At 41.5% G+C, this 20,437-nt stretch overlaps 1 protein-coding gene across 8 annotated transcripts in view; it reads left to right on the top strand.

The window, feature by feature from the left end:
- LOC118389976 (cell adhesion molecule 1-like) overlaps positions 1-20,437 on the top strand; it is a 486,522-nt gene that overhangs the window by 341,527 nt on the left and 124,558 nt on the right. For all 8 annotated transcript variants that reach the window (XM_052529799.1, XM_035780043.2, XM_035780042.2 and 5 more), the window contains exon 2: positions 9,995-10,012. In XM_052529799.1, the coding sequence (XP_052385759.1) occupies positions 9,995-10,012 (18 nt within the window). The remainder of the gene's footprint in view (positions 1-9,994; positions 10,013-20,437) is intronic.

Here is a 20,437-nt window from a genome sequence, read left to right as displayed (position 1 = left end):
ATACAGTGTTATACTCAGCTGGCCCCTCCCCGAATGTTGTGTTAAATGCTCTACAATAAAGGTTTCTTAGTGTCCAACAAGCTCTCTACCACTAACCTTGTTCTGAACACCTTGAAAACAAAGGTCATGTGGTTTGGTAACTAGAATGCCCCTCTCCCCACAGGTGTGATTACTGCCTCTGAGGGTTTAGAGCTTGAGGTAGTTACCTCATACAAGTACTTTGGAGTATGGTTATCCCCAAAACATCACTGCTCTAGAGGTACACTGTCCTTCTCTCAGCACATACAGTTGAAGTCGGACGTTTACATACAGTGGGGCAAAAAAGTATTTAGTCAGCCACCAATTGTGCAAGTTCTCCCACTTAAAAAGATGAGAGAAGCCTGTAATTTTCATCATAGGTACACTTCAACGATGACAGACAAAATGAGGAAAAAAATCCAGAAAATTACATTGTAGGATTTGTAATGAATTTATTTGCAAATTATGGTGGAAAATAAGTATTTGGTCAATAACAAAGGTTTATCTCAATACTTTGTTACATACCCTTTGTTGGCAATGACAGAGGTCAAACGTTTTCTGTAAGTTTTCACACACTGTTGCTTGTATTTTGGCCCATTCCTCCATGCAGATCTCCTCTAGAGCAGTGACGTTTTGGGGCTGTTGCTGGGCAACACGGACTTTCAACGCCCTCCAAAGATTTTCTATGGGGTTGAGAAATTGTGCTTTACAATGGTATTCATATTACAGTTGACCTGGAAGTATTACGTTTTTTGGGCGCTAAAATAAGATAAACTGTATGGAATAGCGCAATGTACAAAAGTGTGTTAGTTACCTTTAGCTAAACAATGAACCATTATCCCAATCAATAGAATACTAGCAATACAAACTGGTTGTCATAGCTAGCTTAAGTTAACCAAATAGGTTCAATGTTAGCTAGCTAACATTAGGCTATAACTAGCCATGCTTTATGGCATTCTGAGATAATATTACTACACACATCATAAACGTAATGTTTCAGATATTATAAGTTTCTAATTTTGTCAAATTTGTTTTCATTGCAAGTTAAAGCTTACTGTTAGCTACCTAGCTAGCTGATGTTAGATGGCTGGCCCGCTAGCTAGGTAGCTAACAGTAAGCTTTAACTTGCAATGAAAACAAATTTGACAAAATTAGAAACTTATAATATCTGAAACTGTAGCTAGACTCTTACCCGTATACATGAATGAATGCTTCACGGCAGATTGCAACCCCTTTCATTAAATAAGACGTCCCTGTGTTGTTTCCGTTTTGTTTGTAAAGCTTGCCTTGCATCAAGTCACTCTGGTACACACTGACCGTGTGCAATGCCATAAGAATAATCTTAAGCTTTAACCCCCAGCCAAACTCTGGCCATTTTACTCTCATTTTACTGACTAACTGTGCTCCTCAGACGAGAGTGCTCTGAAACAGTTGTTCCGGTGACGTTCTACTGAAATGGATACTTGCATAGTTGAGTCTTTTGTTACATTTTACTACACAATACTTTTTTTTTAAAGCCACGTTAGACAGGATTACCTACACAAACTGACCAGATCAAATAGACAGAAGCATGCTACATGGCAGACCAATCCGAACTCATCTCTCGGCATGTCCAGCCCACTCATCTCAGCCAATCATTGGGTAGCGGGAAGGTAGCTGACTTTTTTTGTGGCTTAACCAACTCAGCTCGTAATTTAACAATTTTATTTGTATTTACAGATGGCATACAAGTTTGTTATTAAGGCACATGAAAGGTCACATGTTCAAGAAGGCATTTCTGCCCCAAAAATATGGTTATGTTCAAACACCTCTCCTGTGAAGTAGTGACCCGAGACATACGTCTAGTTTCTTGAGAGCCAAAACCAGGGCAGAAAGAGGAAATGGAAAAGCAGTGCATTGTGGTCCCAGCAGCAGCATGACTCAAGGTGAAGGGTTTGGAGAAAATCTTTGTATTGGAGCACACTTTAGCCTACCACTAAAACAAATTTTCACCAGAATGGGAGATATGTTGAATATGTGGCATGTAAACTACATTGTGAAGGTTTATAGAAAAACATTATTGGGGGGTGAAAAGTACAGTGCCTTGCGAAAGTTTTCGACCCCTTTGAACTTTGCGACCTTTTGCCACATTTCAGGCTTCAAACATAAAGATATAAAACTGTATTTTTTTGTGAAGAATCAACAACAAATGGGACACAATCATGAAGTGGAACGACATTTATTGAATATTTCAAACTTTTTTAACAAATCAAAAACTGAAAAATTGGGCGTGCAAAATTATTCAGCCCCCTTAAGTTAATACTTTGTAGCGCCACCTTTTGCTGCGATTACAGCTGTAAGTCGCTTGGGGTATGTCTCTATCAGTTTTGCACATCGAGAGACTGAAATTTTTTCCCATTCCTCCTTGCAAAACAGCTCGAGCTCAGTGAGGTTGGATGGCAAGCATTTGTGAACAGCAGTTTTCAGTTCTTTCCACAGATTCTCGATTGGATTCAGGTCTGGACTTTGACTTGGCCATTCTAACACCTGGATATGTTTATTTTTCCATTGTAGATTTTGCTTTATGTTTTGGATCATTGTCTTGTTGCAAGACAAATCTCCGTCCCAGTCTCAGGTCTTTTGCAGACTCCATCAGGTTTTCTTCCAGAATGGTCCTGTATTTGGCTCCATCCATCTTCCCATCAATTTTAACCATCTTCCCTGTCCCTGCTGAAGAAAAGCAGGCCCAAACCATGATGCTGCCACCACCATGTTTGACAGTGAGGATGGCGTGTTCAGGGTGATGAGCTTTGTTGCTTTTACGCCAAACATAACATTTTGCATTGTTGCCAAAAAGTTACATTTTGGTTTCATCTGACCAGAGCACCTTCTTCCACATGTTTGGTGTGTCTCCCAGGTGGCTTGTGGCAAACTTTAAACAACACATTTCATGGATATCTTTAAGAAATGGCTTTCTTCTTGCCACTCTTCCATAAAGGCCAGATTTGTGCAATATACGACTGATTGTTGTCCTATTGACAGAGTCTCCCACCTCAGCTGTAGATCTCTGCAGTTCATCCAGAGTGATCATGTATGAGCTGAAAGTTTAGAGGGACGGCCAGGTCTTGGTAGATTTGCAGTGGTCTGATACTCCTTCCATTTCAATATTATCGCTTGCACAGTGCTCCTTGGGATGTTTAAAGCTTGACAAATATTTTTGTATCCAAATCTGGCTTTAAACTTCTTCACAACAGTATCTCGGAACTGCCTGGTGTGTTCCTTGTTCTTCATGATGCTCTCTGCGCTTTTAACGGACCTCTGAGACTATTACAGTGCAGGTGCATTTATACGGAGACTTGATTACACAGAGGTGGATTGTATTTATCATCATTAGTCAATTTAGGTCAACATTGGATCATTCAGAGATCCTCACTGAACTTCTGGAGAGAGTTTGCTGCATCGAAAGTAAAGGGGCTGAATAATTTTGCACGCCCAATTTTTCAGTTTTTGTTTGTTAAAAAAGTTTGAAATATCCAATAAATGTCGTTCCATTTCATGATTGTGTCCCACTTGTTGTTGATTCTTCACAAAAAAATACAGTTTTATATCTTTATGTTTGAAGCCTGAAATGTGGCAAAAGGTCGCAAAGTTCAAGGGGGCCGAATACTTTCGCAAGGCACTGTAGGTTACCAAATGTTTTCTGCATGTCAACATAAATCTTATGGGCCTAATCTTATTGATAATCAGTCACAACCAAAGTGAAAGTAAGATTGTCAATACATTTTTCTCTCAACATAACCTAAAAAAAACTGACCAGATTTAAAATAACTGAAATAAGAATAAAACCTAGCTTATGTTTACAAGAATAAAATCTCTGTTCTGTCCAGTGTTGTACAGTAATGTCTGTCCTTGGTCTCTGGAAAATGTATTATTCATGTTTGTGGAGCCGTGGTTCCATATGTTGGTCATTGTTCAGAATCAGTGAAATATTGAACCACGTAAGCTTTGAATGTTGAATGTTTTACATGTTTTTATGCTCACGGAATGACTTCTTAAACACTCCCTGTAAAAAGGCGTTTGAGTTGCTTAAACACATAGTTTTTTTTAACCTTCACTAGGCCTATATGCCACACAATAGACAGTTTGGTAACACTTTCTACGATTCACTAATGTAGAGGCTAATGTTCTATGAATGCATTTCAGATGCATAAAAATTGGTTTTCCCAACATTGGGCATTGTGTTGTCAAACACAAAAATAATTATGCTGTGTCATGACATCTCACAGCCCCTTGTATGTGCCTTTTAAAAGTCTGTTGCCTAAATGGACTCATTTAGGTAGCCTAGTGGTTAGAGCATTGAGCTGGTAACCAAAAGGTTGCTGGATCAAATCCCCAAGCTGACAAGGTAAAAATATGTCGTTCTGCCCCTGAACAAGGCAGTTAACCCACTGTTCCTATGCCATCATTGTAAATAAGAATTTGTTCTTAACTGACTTACCTAGTTAAATAAAGGTAAAATACATTTCAAAAAGCATAAGTATAACTTTGCACAAGTAGGCTATTATTGATCCTAATAAGTGCAGTAGGGCATCCATAATGTAGAAAGTGATACTGAAAACAAAACTCATCAAATGGATTTGTTTGTTTATTGTCCTCAAAAGTGGGGGTGGTGGTGGCAGACCAATAAATCAATCTAAGTGCCTCTTCTAACTATTGCCTAGAGATTTAGAGAAAATAGCCTCAGACCTTTTACTATAATGTGAACTTGCAAACTTGCCAGGACTTGACCGCTACCAACGGAGGTCGCACACGACACTTGCCAGACAGTTGCCCTCCCCCTCCAAGCAGGGCAGTGTAAATAGAATCGTCTCGTGGAGCTCAACACTTCTACAGTAAAAAATGGTAATAGCAATACAGAGCCCTGCGTGGAATAGCCCAGCGTGCCCCAAAACAGAACATCTGTGACCATTGATAAGATAAAGTTTCTGGCTAAATCACAGTACAACATATGGTGGAGGGAGGCTGACTGTCAGTGCTACAATAAAATATGTTGAGATGTTATTGTGTCCTGATTTTGGTGTAGGGCTGTAGGTACTACACAAGTGATAGTATCAAGGCCGTAGGTCACACTTAACATGGGCAATGGCCTTTTATAAACTGGGTGGTTTGAGCTAAGAATGCTGATTGGCTGAAAGTCGTGGTATATAAGACCTTATACAAAAGGTATGACAAAAAAAATGTTTTACTGTTTTAATTACATTGGAAACCAGTTTATAATAGCAATAAGGCACTTCAGGGGTTTGTGGTAGAAGGCCAACATACCACGGCTAATGGCTGTATCCAGGCACTCCGCTTTGTGTCTTACGTAAGAACAGCCCTTAGCTGTGGTATATTGGCCATATACTACACACAACCCTCGTGCCTTTTTGCTTAAATATAACACAGCAACTACTAAAGGAATAATTATATAACCTCAAAACAGATGAGTTACTTTGCAGATATGTACAGTAGCATCTACCACTTTTGCGCACATGTTTTTGTCTACATGAACAACAATTTCGCTGCAGGAGTGAGTAGTTGGCCCAATATAACCACGTGTGCCCTGGAATAATGTCTTGTAATGGAAAGTGTTCCATTTATAGTTACATAAATTCACATGTAAATAACAAAGTTCACATAGTGTTTATGGTCCTTACATTACTTATGAAGCCAGTACGTATGCTATATATACCCTCTACGTGGCCTATTTTATCCTAGATAGTGCAGAATGAGTTGGCTTAGTGGAGAGAGGTACACTCAGAGATGAGATCGGGACTTTATGTTTGTGGTTAGGAGTATGATGAGGGTCATGGTTTTACATGACTCTCTGCCACTTATGGTATTTCAGTGCATATTAACCTTTGATCAATAAAGAGACGTCACACACGATCAGCACAGTGCATCACAATGCCAAGTAACAACAGACCTTATCTTTGCCTTCGAAAACTCACACAAAATATATAAAAATCGATAACTCTTACTCTGTGTCTGCTCTGCAGTGCGTAGAGTTTTTGTCCCTCCTGAAACACTAAGAAACCTACATTAGTTCAAGGTTTTATATTTTTCCCATTTGTTGACGCCACCCATGATTGTGGTGCTGACCTCGCCTTTGTCTCCCAGGTCACACTGGGACATCAACAGCAGCTTATCAATGTGACAGCGTGAGTGTCTAATCGTGGTGCCGCAGACAGCTCCGTCCCTCTCCTTACTGACTGAACCTCAGAGCGTGGATGAGCCAGCCAAGCCTTCCAGTGTAGGGGAAGGGAGAGAGAGCGGAAGAAAGAAAAAGAACATGTCTGGTTCATAGATTTCATAGAGCTCCACTGTGTCACAGTTCAACGGCAGCTGTCGTCTCATTCCCCCACCCCCTCGGTGTTTGTGTGAGTAAGTGATGATTCAGACATCTAGATCTCTTTCTTGCGATCTGTGACACTCACATACACACAATCACAGTGACACACACACAATACAGTATGGTCTCAATCGCAAGAGGAAGGCTCTCATGGTAATGTAGTCACAATTGGGTCACTGGGGCTTTGAAAACAAAACACATTGTCACATTGTTGTCTGGAATAAGTTCAAATCCATTTTCATTCAGGCTTTGATTCACTGCGGCGGCTTGTAAGGGAGACAATGGGAGAGTGGTATTGATAATTACTTTTTAATGTGGCACACTCATCATGTCCAATTTCATGGCCCTCTAGCTGCATATTTCCGATTTAATCACGGCATAATGCAGTTATACTGCACCTTTTGAAATGGGTGGAGGAGGCCACAGCCACCTTTCCCTTAACAAAATGTCTTATCTGTGTCATTCAGACCTGGGTGAAAATAATTTGGCTATTGTTTTCTTTCAAATATGTTGTGTGCACTTGATTTAGGGCTGGCACTTTTGGGACTACTACATGGAAGGTTGACAAGCTTAGAGGTGTGGTGGTATGGTTCCTCTGATAAGGCCTTAGATCAGTGGAGGAAAGGGTTTTAAGAAATAATGTTAATGTAGAGAGTTCAGCAGAGGGTTAATGCTGTCAGAAGATCCTTGACTTGATAGGATGTTGCTGACCGTAGCAGATTGCTATATATAGATTATTAACCAGGGTCTCCATATTTCACATGCAGTAAGGTCTGTATTTTATATTGAGGCTTTGAATATGAAAGTTGTCATTTTTGCTACTGCAATATAGTTTAAAAATAGTTTATTTAGCTAGGCAAGTCAGTTAAGAACAAATTCTTATTTACAATGACTGCCTACCAAAAGGCAAAAGGCCTCTTGCGGAGCTGGGGGCCAGGGATTTAAAAAATTATACAATATAAATATAAATATAGGACAAAACACACATCACAACAAGAGAGAGACAACACTACATAAAGAGAGACCTAAGACAACAACATAACAGCAAAACATGACAACACAGCATGGTAGCAACACAACAACATGGTAGCAAGTTTTTCTTTTGCAGGTCTCTCACTCACAGAAATGTGTGTTGTTGTATGTGTCTTGCATGGGGATGTGCATGGATATGCATGTGCGAGATGGAAGGCCAGCCTGTCTTTGAGCTGGTTTTCGTAGCCCTTTTGTGAAGTGAATTGTTCTTAAGGGCTGTAGAGGTGAATCTAAAGAGAGGCATCAGTCCTTCATTAATGCAGCCCAGGCTGGCTGACCCCTGGTTAATGTTCCTATCATTTCTAGAGGAGAGAGCAGCTACCTTTCATTTGAAATGACTCATGTTTAATGCATCTCTCTGGTATAGCATTTAACCTCACCTCTGGGATTGGATGGTTGCATACTGGTGACACGGCCATGCCGGGCAAGAGGGGAAGTGGGGTTGGCAGTTACGTGGGTTAGCCAGGCAGGCCCCTCAGGACCGGTGGGGTTGAAATGGCCATGCAGAGTTATTCTGACCAGTCTGGCATTTACTTAACATGGCGAGCCCCTTCCCCCTGACCTGTCACCAGGGTGGCCCAGGTCCCCCTTGGCTCTCTGAACCACTTAGTGGCCGTGGCCTGGCCCATGACTGGAATCTTTAAGCAGGAGAGACTCGGTGGTGCTAGGGTTTTGGATGCACTCTGTGTGTAAAGGTGCGTGCGTGCGCGCATTGATGGCTTTTAGCTTACTAACCAGTGATGGAAAAGTAGCCAATTGTCATTCTTGAGTAAAAGTAAAGATACCTTAATACAAAATGACTCAAGTAAAAGTTGAAAGTCACCCAGTGAAATTCTACTTGAGTAAAAGTCTGGAAGAATTTGATTTTAAAGTATAAGTATCAAAAGTAAAAGTATGAATCATTTAAAATTCCTAGTTAACAAACAAAGCATGTGTGCTATGAGTCAATAGGGTTGACCAGGGACATTCCCTTGATAAGTGCGTGAATGTGACCATTTTCCTGTCCTGTTAACCATTCAAAATGTAAAGAGTACTTTTGGGTGTCAGAGAAAATGTATGGAGTAAAATGTACATTATTTTCTTTAGGAATGTAGTGAAGTAAAAGTTGTCAAAATTATAAATAGTAAAGTACAGATACCCCAAAAAATGACTTAAGTAAGTACTTTAAAGTATTTTTACTTAAGTACTTTACACCACTGCTACTAACAGCAAAGTGAGTAAGAAACATTTATGGGTGATTCATGTCTATGTATCAATGTTGATGCATGAATCGATTACTGTGCTCTTGGAGCCCTGGAGGGCTTTGGTATAGTCAACCTGCTGATGATCTCAACACTCTTCATTGCTATGTGTATAATCAGGCTACTTTTGCTGAGTACTACGCTACACTCTTAGAAAAAAACTTTCAATCTAGAGCCTAAAGGGTTATTTGGCTGTCCCCATGGGAGAACCCTTTGAAGAACCCTTTTTGGTTCTAGGTAGAACCCTTTTGGTTTCAGGAAGAACTTTTTGGGGTTCCATGTAGAACCTTTTCCACAGAAAGGGTTATCCTATGGTACAGACGAAGAACCCTTTTGGAACCCCTTTTAAGTGTACCACTTATGTTATTCCATGTTTGATTTTTGGTAAATGTTTGTCAAATGGGACATATTTGTCAAAGAAACTGCTGGAGACGATGTCATCCGATGACTCAATTTAGGCCATGTCAGACATCCATTAGATGCATTGGCACCAAAAATAAGAGTTAAAATGTCTCTCAGGATAGAAAAGAAAACCAAATAGGAAATATTTTCTTTTCAGTCTCCACACTAACATGTTCAACTGATTTCTCTGGTGCTAGGACGAATCAACAAACTCCCACCCGTCTCTTGGAGAATTGCATTAGTATGTCACCGTGATGGAAATTTGGCAAATGTTGAAGGAATATGGGTTGTCTAATCAGAACTAGCCTCAGAGCAGAATCCTGACACTCGGTTGGCGTAGAGTGGTTTTTAAGGATTTAACTGGTGCCAGATGAATTGCATTATGGGTTCATTATGGGTGAAGATGGTCATTTTCAGGGAGATAGCGATGGCAGAAACCGCAGATGGACAATCTGGGACCTAAGATCTTTGAAATGGTGTCATTTGCTTTTGCTGTCATATAAAAACTGAATTGAACCACCAATAAGCTTGTGCTTGCTATTTAGACCAATTCTGAAATGTTCAATATGTTTATTATGCTGTGATTATGTCACTGGCTATGTTGGTATTGAATATAACTTATAACTGAACTGTCAAATCCTTTGCTGGTGACTTGTCTGAATTGAAAATGCCCGGTGTGATACTGAATCTATGAAACCATTCACTCTTTTCCCTGAGCAGAAATCGAGTACCCTAGAAATCATATTTCCCTGCTTTCTTAAAATCAAATCAAATATAAGTTTATTAGTCACGTACACAGATAAGCAGGTGCAGCAACATGTTAGCTTCATGCTATGCTAGTGACTTTTCAAAGTTGTTAATCTGTGGTGAATGGAGCTAATCGCTAATACAAATGCTTTTCTCTTGTTCTCCCTCCCTTCCCCTGACACAGGAGCTGCTCAGTACCCAGGTAAACCCCCTACCTCCTTCTCTCTTCTCATTTACTTCTCTTACTTGTCTAGTACCCTTCTCTTCTTCGTTTTTACTGAATGGTCGCGTCTCTGTGTGCTGCATATTAACTAACACTGGTTTCGCCATATCAATTTTATTTTCTCTGTCTTATTTTTTCTCTTTCTTTGGCTCTGCTTCCGTACGTCTTGCACCACCACTGCATAACTGCTGATAGACTATCTGTAGCTTCTGTACCTACTTCTTTTCTTCCTCATCCCTCTCTTGTTCTGGATACCTTTTGCTCGCTATAGCTGGTCTAGGGTCAGTTTTGTTGAGCACTGCATAATGGATGATGGAAAACTTTGGGTCAGGGAGAGCTGATCTGAAACCAGATGATATGAGCAGAAGGTAACTAGACTCTAGAGCTTCAGCTTGTCACGTTATCTTTTTCTTCTCAATGTTTTGTGTTCGTGTTTTAGATGGCGATGGTCTGTGGTTTGTGAAATTGTTTGCATTGTCGATAAAATATATTTTGATACTCCTTAGCAAAACCTCAGAGCTTATTTTAAGAATTCCACTTCATTCATACTTAGACACTGTGACATGGATGGCATGTCTGGACATGCCTGATTTTAAAATAACAGCTTTCTCTCATTTGCCTGCTAACAAGGGCTGTTTTAATATAAGCCATCACCAATTATCACCCGAATTGGCCACTCAAACACATAAGTTTGCATGGCACCATGGCAAACTGGGCTGAATTCATGGGTTGGAACTAAAGTGAGTGACACAAGCTACAAAGTACGGTGTCTTTTTTGTCTTCAACTTTGATTGTCTTTCATTCAGTCAGCCACAATTAAATTGTGCTTTAGCAGATAGCATACAGTCACTACTCTCTCACCAACTATAGCACAACTCCAATCCTGGAGTGTGTACATCTTTATTCCATCCCAGCTCTAAATTGAACGCTTAGTTAATTTGCTGAATCAGGTTTGTTGGTGCTGGAGTGGAACCAAAGCCTGCATACTCTGTGGCTCTTATCCGAACCAGACCATTAGCTTTTAGCCCGTTAGCCAAACGTACCGTAGACCAGGTTGAGGACAGTCAGACGTTGAAACTAGACTGCTTGACAACGGTCCTCACTGCGGCACAGGCGACACTCGTGCTGGGGTCTGGACCTAGCATACCCCCTGGCGAAGGGAGTTTTGAGCCTCGGCTCAGCAATCTGTCTGTGCCCTTCCTCTCTGTGTCTCCTTCTCCAATGTTTATCCCTTGATCTCACATCCAACTGTCCTGTCTAAAAGAATCAATGAAATATGAAAGAAGTTCGGGACTCTGAAATAATTTCAAAGAAAAAGGACAGCATTCAACCCAGGATGTTCTCATACGAGGTATCTACCTCTGAGCCATTTCAGGAGCTAGTTTGCGGTTTCGGACTTAACATTTGATAGTGGGATCAGGATCAACTCCAGTCCATTTTAAGTTGTGAATTTGAATTCAATTCTTCAGCTGACGTTATGGGCATTTTCTCAATTTGTGATTGGAATGATATTTCATTTCCTGAATGGACGATCAACAGAGTCTGTTGCAGGTACTGAGGAGTAAATACATTCTCCAGACACTTGATTAGAAGAAATACTTAGTAATGCAATACTGCACCCAGTAAACCCACCACCTCCGTTATACATTCATATTTAAATCTGAGACCTTTGTGTTTCAGTCTAAATCAGTCTACAACAATTGTTTAGACTGATCCTGTTTTAGTATAACTAATTTGATTTAGGTTAGGTAAGGTACTGTCCTTTGAAAACGACCAAATCTAACAAAAAAGAGCAACAAGTTATTTGATAGGATGACAGGATGAATCCCAATAATAAATAATAATTACTTGCCAAAAATGTAATTTTTGTAATGTCAATCCTGGTTATAGGTAACAATCCTTCGTGTGAACTGCCAACATTATTATGCATATTATTTGTTAATTGTGGGAAAAAATTAAGATATGCTAGATTTTTTTAAATATACACTACAGTTCAAGAGTTTGGGGTCACTTAGAAATGTCCTTGTTTTTGAAAGAAAAGCAAAGAAAAATGTCCATTAAAATAACATCAAATTGATCGGAAATACAGTGTAGACATTGTTAATGTTGTAAACGACTGTTGTAGCTGGAAACGGCTGATTTTTCAAATGGATTATCTACATAGGTGTACAGAGGCCCATTATCAGTGACCATCACTCCTGTGTTCCAATGGCACGTTGTGTTAGCTAATCCAAGTTTATAATTTTAAAAGGCCTATTGATCATTAGAAAACCAATTACATTTGCATAGCTGAGAACTGTTGTTCTGATAAAAGAAGCAATAAAACTGGCCTTTAGGCTAGTTGAGTATCTGGAACATCAGCATTTGTGGGTTTTATTACAGGCACAAAATGTCCAGAAACAAAGGCCACATCAGTCTATTCTTGTTTTGGGAAATGAGGGCTATTCCATGCGAGAAATTGCCAAGAAACTCTAGATCTCATACAACGCTGTGTACTATTCCCTTAACAGAACAGCACAAAGTGGCTCTAACCAGAATAGAAAGCGTGGGAGGCCCCAGTGCACAACTGAGCAAGAGGACATGAGTGTCTAGTTTGAGAAACAGACAAATATCATGGATATAATGGAACTAGTGGATATATGGAGGCTTAAATATCCTGACCTAGTGAGACATAAACTCAGCAAAAAAAGAATCGTCCTCTCACTATCAACTGCGTTTATTTTCAGCAAACTTAACGTGTAAATATTTGTATGAACATAAGATTCAACAACTGAGACATAACTGAACAAGTTCCACAGACAGGTGACTAACAGAAATGGAATAATGTGTCCCTGAACAAAGGGGGGTCAAAATCAAAAGTAACAGTCAGTATCTGGTGTGTACGCTAACCATGGTCTCCAGGTGGCATTAAGTACTGCAGTGCATCTCCTCTTCATGGACTGCACCAGATTTGCCAATTCTTGCTGTGAGATGTTACCCCGCTCTTCCACGAAGGCACCTGCAAGTTCCCAGACATTTCTGGGGGGAATGGCCCTAGCCCTCTCCCTCTGATCCAACAGGTCCCAGACATGCTCGATGGGATTGACATCCGGGCTCTTCGCTGGCCATGGCAGAACACTGACATTCCTGTCTTGCAGGAAATCACACACAGAATGAGCAGAATGTCTGGTGGCATTGTCATGCTGGAGGGTCATGTCTGGATGAGCCTGCAGGATGGGTACCACATGAGGGAGGAGGATGTCTTCCCTGTAATGCACAGCGTTGAGATTGCCTGCAATGACAACAAACTCAGTCCGATGATGCTGTGACACACCGCCCCAGATCATGACGGACCCTTCACCTCAATCCCGCTCCAGAGTACAGTCCTGGGTATAATGCTCATTCCTTTGACGATAAACGCGAATCCGACCATCACCCCTGATGAGACAAAACCGCAACTCGTCAGTATAAAGCACTTTTTTTTATTAAAAAAATGTTATTTCAATTGTACACCCCTTTTCTCCCCAATTTTGTAGTATCCAATTATTACTAGTTACTATCTTGTCTCATCGCTACAACTCCCGTACGGGCTCGGGAGAGACGAAGGTCGAAAGTCATGCGTCCTCCGAAACACAACCCAACCAAGCCGCACTGCTTCTTAACACAGCGCACATCCAACCCGGAAGCCAGCCGCACCAATGTGTCGGAGGAAACACTGTGCACCTGGCGAACGTGGTTAGCGTGCACTGCGACCGGCCCGCCACAGGAGTCGCTGGTGCGCGACGAGACAAGGATATCCCTACCGGCCAAATTCTCACTAACCCGGACGACGCTAGGCCAATTGTGCGTCACCCCACGGACCTCCCAGTCTAGGCTGGCTGCAAAAGAGCCTGGGCGCGAACTCAGAGTCTCTGGTGGCACAGCTAGTGCTGCAATGCAGTGCCCTAGAACACTGCGACACCTGGGAGGCCTGAAGAGCACCTTTTGCCAGTCCTGTCTGATCCAGCAATGGTGGGTTTGTGCCCTTAGGCGACGTTGTTGCCGGCGATATCTGGTGAGGACAGGCTTGCAAGCCTTCAATCCAGCCTCTCTCAGCTTATTGCAGACAGTCTGAGCACTGATGGAGGGATTGTGCGTTCCTAGTGTAACTCGGGCAGTTGTTGTTGCCATCCTGTACCTGTACCGATCCTGTGCAAGTGTTGTGACACGCGGTCTGCCACTGAGAGGACGATCCGCTGTCCGTCCTCCCTGTAGCGCTGTCTTAGGCGTCTCACAGTATGGACATTGCAATTTATTGCCCTGGCCACATTTGCAGTCCTCATGCCTTCTTACAGCATTTATTTATTTTTATTTTTATTTTTATTTCACCTTTATTTAACCAGGTAGGCAAGTTGAGAACAAGTTCTCATTTACAATTGCGACCTGGCCAAGAAAAAGCAAAGCAGTTCGACAGATACAACGACAGAGTTACACATGTAGTAAAACAAACATACAGTCAATAATACAGTATAAACAAGTCTATATACAATGTGAGAAAATTAGGTGAGAAGGGAGGTAAAGGCAAAAAAGGCCATGGTGGCAAAGTAAATACAATATAGCAAGTAAAACACTGGAATGGTAGTTTTGCAATGGAAGAATGTGCAAAGTAGAAATAAAAATAATGGGGTGCAAAGGAGCAAAATAAATAAATTAATTAAATACAGTTGGGAAAAGAGGTAGTTGTTTGGGCTAAATTATAGGTGGGCTATGTACAAGTGCAGTAATCTGTAAGATGCTCTGACAGTTGGTGCTTAAAGCTAGTGAGGGAGATAAGTGTTTCCAGTTTCAGAGATTTTTGTAGTTCGTTCCAGTCATTGGCAGCAGAGAACTGGAAGGAGAGGCGGCCAAAGAAAGAATTGGTTTTGGAGGCTATTTTTTAAATAACATCGCCAAAGTCGAGGATTGGTAGGATGGTCAGTTTTACAATGGTATGTTTGACAGCATGAGTGAAGGATGCTTTGTTGCGAAATAAGAAGCCAATTCTAGATTTAACTTTGGATTGGAGATGTTTGATATGGGTCTGGAAGGAGAGTTTACAGTCTAACCAGACACCTAAGTATTTGTAGTTGTCCACGTATTCTAAGTCAGAGCCGTCCAGAGTAGTGATGTTGGACAGGCGGGTAGGCGCAGGTAGCGATCGGTTGAAGAGCATGCATTTAGTTTTACTTGATGTATACAGAGAAGAGAGTCGGTCCAAGAATTGAACCCTGTGGCACCCCCATAGAGACTGCCAGAGGTCCGGACAGCAGACCCTCCGATTTGGCACACTGAACTCTATCAGAGAAGTAGTTGGTGAACCAGGCGAGGCAATCGTTTGAGAAACCAAGGCTGTCGAGTCTGCCGATGAGGATGTGGTGGTTGACAGAGTCGAAAGCCTTGGCCAGATCAATGAATACGGCTGCACAGTAATGTTTCTTATCGATGGCAGTTAAGATATCGTTTAGGACCTTGAGCGTGGCTGAGGTGCACCCATGACCAGCTCTGAAACCAGATTGCATAGCAGAGAGGGTATGGCGAGATTCGAAATGGTCGGTAATCTGTTTGTTAACTTTGGCTTTCGAAGACCTTAGAAAGGCATGGTAGGATAGATATAGGTCTGTAGCAGTTTGGGTCAAGAGTGTCCCCCCCTTTGAAGAGGGGGATGACCGCAGCTGCTTTCCAATCTCAGACGACACGAAAGAGAGGTTGAACAGGCTAGTAATAGGGGTGGCAACAATTTCGGCAGATAATTTTAGAAAGAAAGGGTCCAGATTGTCTAGCCCGGCTGATTTGTAGGGGTCCAGATTTTTCAGCTCTTTCAGAACATCAGCTGAATGGATTTGGGAGAAGGAGAAATGGGGAAGGCTTGGGCGAGTTGCTGTTGGGGGTGCAGTGCTGTTGACCGGGGTAGGAGTAGCCAGGTGGAAAGCATGGCCAGCCGTAGAAAAATGCTTATTGAAATTCTCAATTATGGTGGATTTATCAGTGGTGACAGTGTTTCCTATCTTCAGTGCAGTGGGCAGCTGGGAGGAGGTGTTCTTATTCTCCATGGACTTTACAGTGTCCCAGAACTTTTTTGAGTTAGTGTTGCAGGAAGCAAATTTCTGCTTGAAAAAGCTAGCCTTGGCTTTTCTAACTGCCTGTGTATAACGGTTTCTAGCTTCCCTGAACAGCTGCATATCACGGGGGCTGTTCGATGCTAATACAGAACGCCATAGGATGTTTTTGTGTTGGTTAAGGGCAGTCAGGTCTGGGGAGAACCAAGGGCTATATCTGTTCCTGGTTCTAAATTTCTTGAAAGGGGCATGTTTATTTAAGATGGTTAGGAAGGCATTTAAAAAAAATATCCAGGCATCCTCTACTGAGGGGATGAGATCAATATCCTTCCAGGATACCCCGGCCAGGTCGATTAGAAAGGCCTGCTCGCTGAAGTGTTTCAGGGAGCGTTTTACAGTGATGAGTGGAGGTCGTTTGACCGCTGTCCCATTACGGATGCAGGCAATGAGGCAGTGATCGCTGAGATCTTGGTTGAAGACAGCAGAGGTGTATTTAGAGGGGAAGTTGGTTAGGATGATATCTATGAGGGTGCCCGTGTTTAAGGCTTTGGGGGGGTACCTGGTAGGTTCATTGATAATTTGAGTGAGATTGAGGGCATCAAGTTTAGATTGTAGGATGGCTGGGGTGTTAAGCATGTTCCAGTTTAGCATGCCTAAGGCATGTTCATGCAGATGAGCAGGGACCCTGGGCATCTTTCTTTTGGTGTTTTTCAGAGTCCGTAGAAAGGCCTCTTTAGTGTCCTAAGTTTTCATAACTGTGACCTTAATTGTCTACCGTCTGTAAGCTGATAGTGTCTTAACGACCGTTCCACAGGTACATGTTCATTAATTGTTTATGGTTCATTGAACAAGCATGGGAAACAGTGTTTAAACCCTTTATATTGGAGATCTGTGAAATTATTTTGATTTTTATTAATTATCTTTGAAAGGCAGGGTCCTGAAAAGGGGTGTTTCATTTTTTTGCTGAATTTATATGGTGGAGGCTCAATCAAACTAGTGGTCTTGACAATTTTCTTATGTCATTCTCACTCGCACCAAAAGTTTAGAAAGTGTTGATAGGGGACAGATTTGTATTTATTTATTATTATTTAACCTTTATTTAACTAGGCAAGTCAGTTAAGAACACATTCTTATTCACAATGACAGCTTGCCATCAAATAATTGGCATATACATTACTCTTACAGAATTTCCACATGGGTGAGGATATTGGACATTTTATTTAAAAAATCATCGGATAACAACTTGTTTTTCACCAGGACAGAAGAATGTATAACTGACTTTATCCTTCATAACATTGATACAGCAGATCCCCTTACTGTATGGGACACTTTTTTAAGGCCATGCAATTCAATACTCATCTTTAAAACAAAAGCCATTTAACTCAAAGAACCCATATTAAAGGATATAGAGAGACTAACAGTACAGATAGATATCAATAAAAACAGTACCTTAGAGGCACATAATATGTTTGAGGAAAAACAAAAGAAATGGAAGAACTTATTCAAGAAAGATTAAGCGTAATATATTATAAAAAATAAAGCTAACAGGATGGGATATGGGGAAAAATACACCAATTTCTTTTCAATCTTCAATATAAAACTGCTACCAAAAATAATTTACTGTAATTTGTTACAAATGACGGGGTCACCCATGATTCACCAAACAATATTTTGAAAGAGGATTACCGTGTAGTTTACCAATAAGATGGTCTGGTAGTGAAGTGGACATACTTGGTATTCATAAACCCCGAAAGAAAGAAATTACAACCAACTAATTGCAGCATTAACGCAAAAATGGAAGAGGCAAGTGGAAGGGGGAGAAAGTAAGGAACTTGAGTCGCCCCTGTATTAAAGACCAAAATTGGCTAAAGGAAATTGTGATAAATAAAAAAGTTTACCAGTTTCATTTAAGGACCAAAAAACTGACAGCTGTGCCATATAGATAGTTGGGAAGAGATTCTCGATGTACCGATTCCATGTCACATGTTTTATGAACTGATACAAAATATTGCTGGATTCAAAAGGTTCGAATTTTTCAATTTTAATTATTATACAACATTTTTGCAACCAATAGAATGTTATATATATGGGGGATAGAACCATCCCAGCTCTGCATATTTTGCTGCGAAGAGACAGAATCATTAGATAATTTGTTTTGGTTACTGTCCATATGTAGCTTATTTCTGGTCGCAGGTTCAGGAATGGCTGACAACATTTACCTGGAGCTAACTCTGCAAATTGCACTGCTGGGTGATTTAAAAAGTCATAGTCAATCAATTAATAATATAATAATACTCTTAGCAAAAAGGTTTATCTTTAATTTACAATATATAGAATGTATGAGAATAGAAAGGTTCAGAACTTTTGTGAAACATCACAGCACAGTTGAAAAATATATGGCAAATAGAAATCAAAACTGGATGGTGTTCAGAGATATAGAGGAGGGGTTGAGTGAAGCTAACTATTGTAAACTATACTGTTTCTGTCAAATGTATATAGGGAAAGGGAAAGGGGGATACCTAGTCGGTTGTACAACTGAATGCCTTCAACTGAAATGTGTCTTCCGCATTTAACCCAACCCCTCTGAATCAGAGAGGTGCAGGGGGCTGCCTTAATCGACATCCATGTCCTAAGAGTTGTTGTCCAATAGTTTACTCCAATTAGGATGGTAGGGTTAGGGGAAAATAATAAAACATTTACAATTACATTTAAGTCATTTAGCAGACGCTCTTATCCAGAGCGACTTACAAATTGGTGCATTCACCTTATGACATCCAGTAGAATAGTCACTTTACAATAGTGCATCTAAATCTTAAAGGGGGGGGGGGTGAGAAGGATTACTTATCCTATCCTAGGTATTCCTTAAAGAGGTGGGGTTTCAGGTGTCTCCGGAAGGTGGTGATTGACTCCGCTGTGCTGGCGTCGTGAGGGAGTTTGTTCCACCATTGGGGGGCCAGAGCAGCGAACAGTTTAGACTGGGCTGAGCGGGAACTGTACTTCCTCAGTGGTAGGGAGGCGAGCAGGCCAGAGGTGGATGAACGCAGAAAATATCTTAAATATACGGTACCAGTCAAAAGTTTGGACACACGTACTCATTCAAGGGTTTTTCTTTATTTTTACTATTTTCTGCATTGTAGAATAATAGTGAAGACATCAAAACTATGAAATAACACATATAGTACTGAGCAGCAGGTTTCCGAATACTTTATTTTGTATTCATGTACAAGGTAGCTGTGGAGAGACAGCCAGGTGCTAGAGCCACATAGTACATACACTTAAGTGTGCACTCTCTCACACACACACACTAACACACACCGCTAACCAAAAGGAGAAACGGTGAGTGTGGAGGACAGGAGGGGGGAAGAGGGATGCTGATAGCCTGTGTTCTGCTGCTATGCCCTCTACCTCCCCACCTCTCTCTTTCTCTCTAAGTCTGTATCTCCCTCTTGTTCTCTCTCACCATCTCTCTCTTTCTCCTCCTTCAGACTGTCTGCAGGGTTTCAACCAGTTTTTGTTTATCTGGCTGGTAGTGGAGGAGATGAGCCCACTCTATCGCTCCTATCTCTCTCCTTCCCTGCCTCTCTCCCTCTCTCCTTCCCTCTCTCCCTCTCTCCTGCCTCTCTCCCTCTCTCTCCCTCCCTGCCTCTCTCTCCCTCCCTGCTTCTCTCCCTCTCTCCTCCCTGAAAGAGATTTCCAAATGAGCGAGCATAATGGCAGGCCCTCTAGTTATAGCACCACTGCCTCTGATGCATTAATCTCTGGGCTGCCACCCCCTCCCCTCCCACACACACACACACACACACACACACACACACACACACACACACACACACACACACACACACACACACACACACACACACACACACACACACACACAAAGTAGTACAGATAGACACTCACGCCATGCTGGTGCACATACACAAATCCCTTCACAGAGAGTCACAGTAAATGCACACATAATCATGCATTAATCACATGCATGATCATCAACATTAATCACATGCATGATCATCAACATAAATCACATGCATGCAAGCAGCTATACACGCACACACACACTTAATGACACTAAAAGCACACACACACACACTCACATCGTCCCATCACGCCACTGATTTGGACGCTTTTCTGCTCTCCTTCTCTCCATCCATCCATCCACGGACAGCTCCCACGTGACCTCCATTTTACTGGTCATTAGCACCACACAGGCCTCCCCCTCCTTCTTTACTTCTCTTCTCCATCCTTTATTGAAAGGCACTGCAAATGTCTCCCCACTGTCTCATCTCAGAGTGGAGAGGGGGATGATGATGAGGGAGGAAGGGAATAATAGCACAGAAATGCTTTTGAA

This window comes from Oncorhynchus keta, chromosome 11, assembly GCF_023373465.1.
Source record: "Oncorhynchus keta strain PuntledgeMale-10-30-2019 chromosome 11, Oket_V2, whole genome shotgun sequence".
Lineage (NCBI taxonomy): Eukaryota > Metazoa > Chordata > Actinopteri > Salmoniformes > Salmonidae > Oncorhynchus > Oncorhynchus keta.
This window is presented reverse-complemented; position numbering and strand designations above follow the sequence as displayed.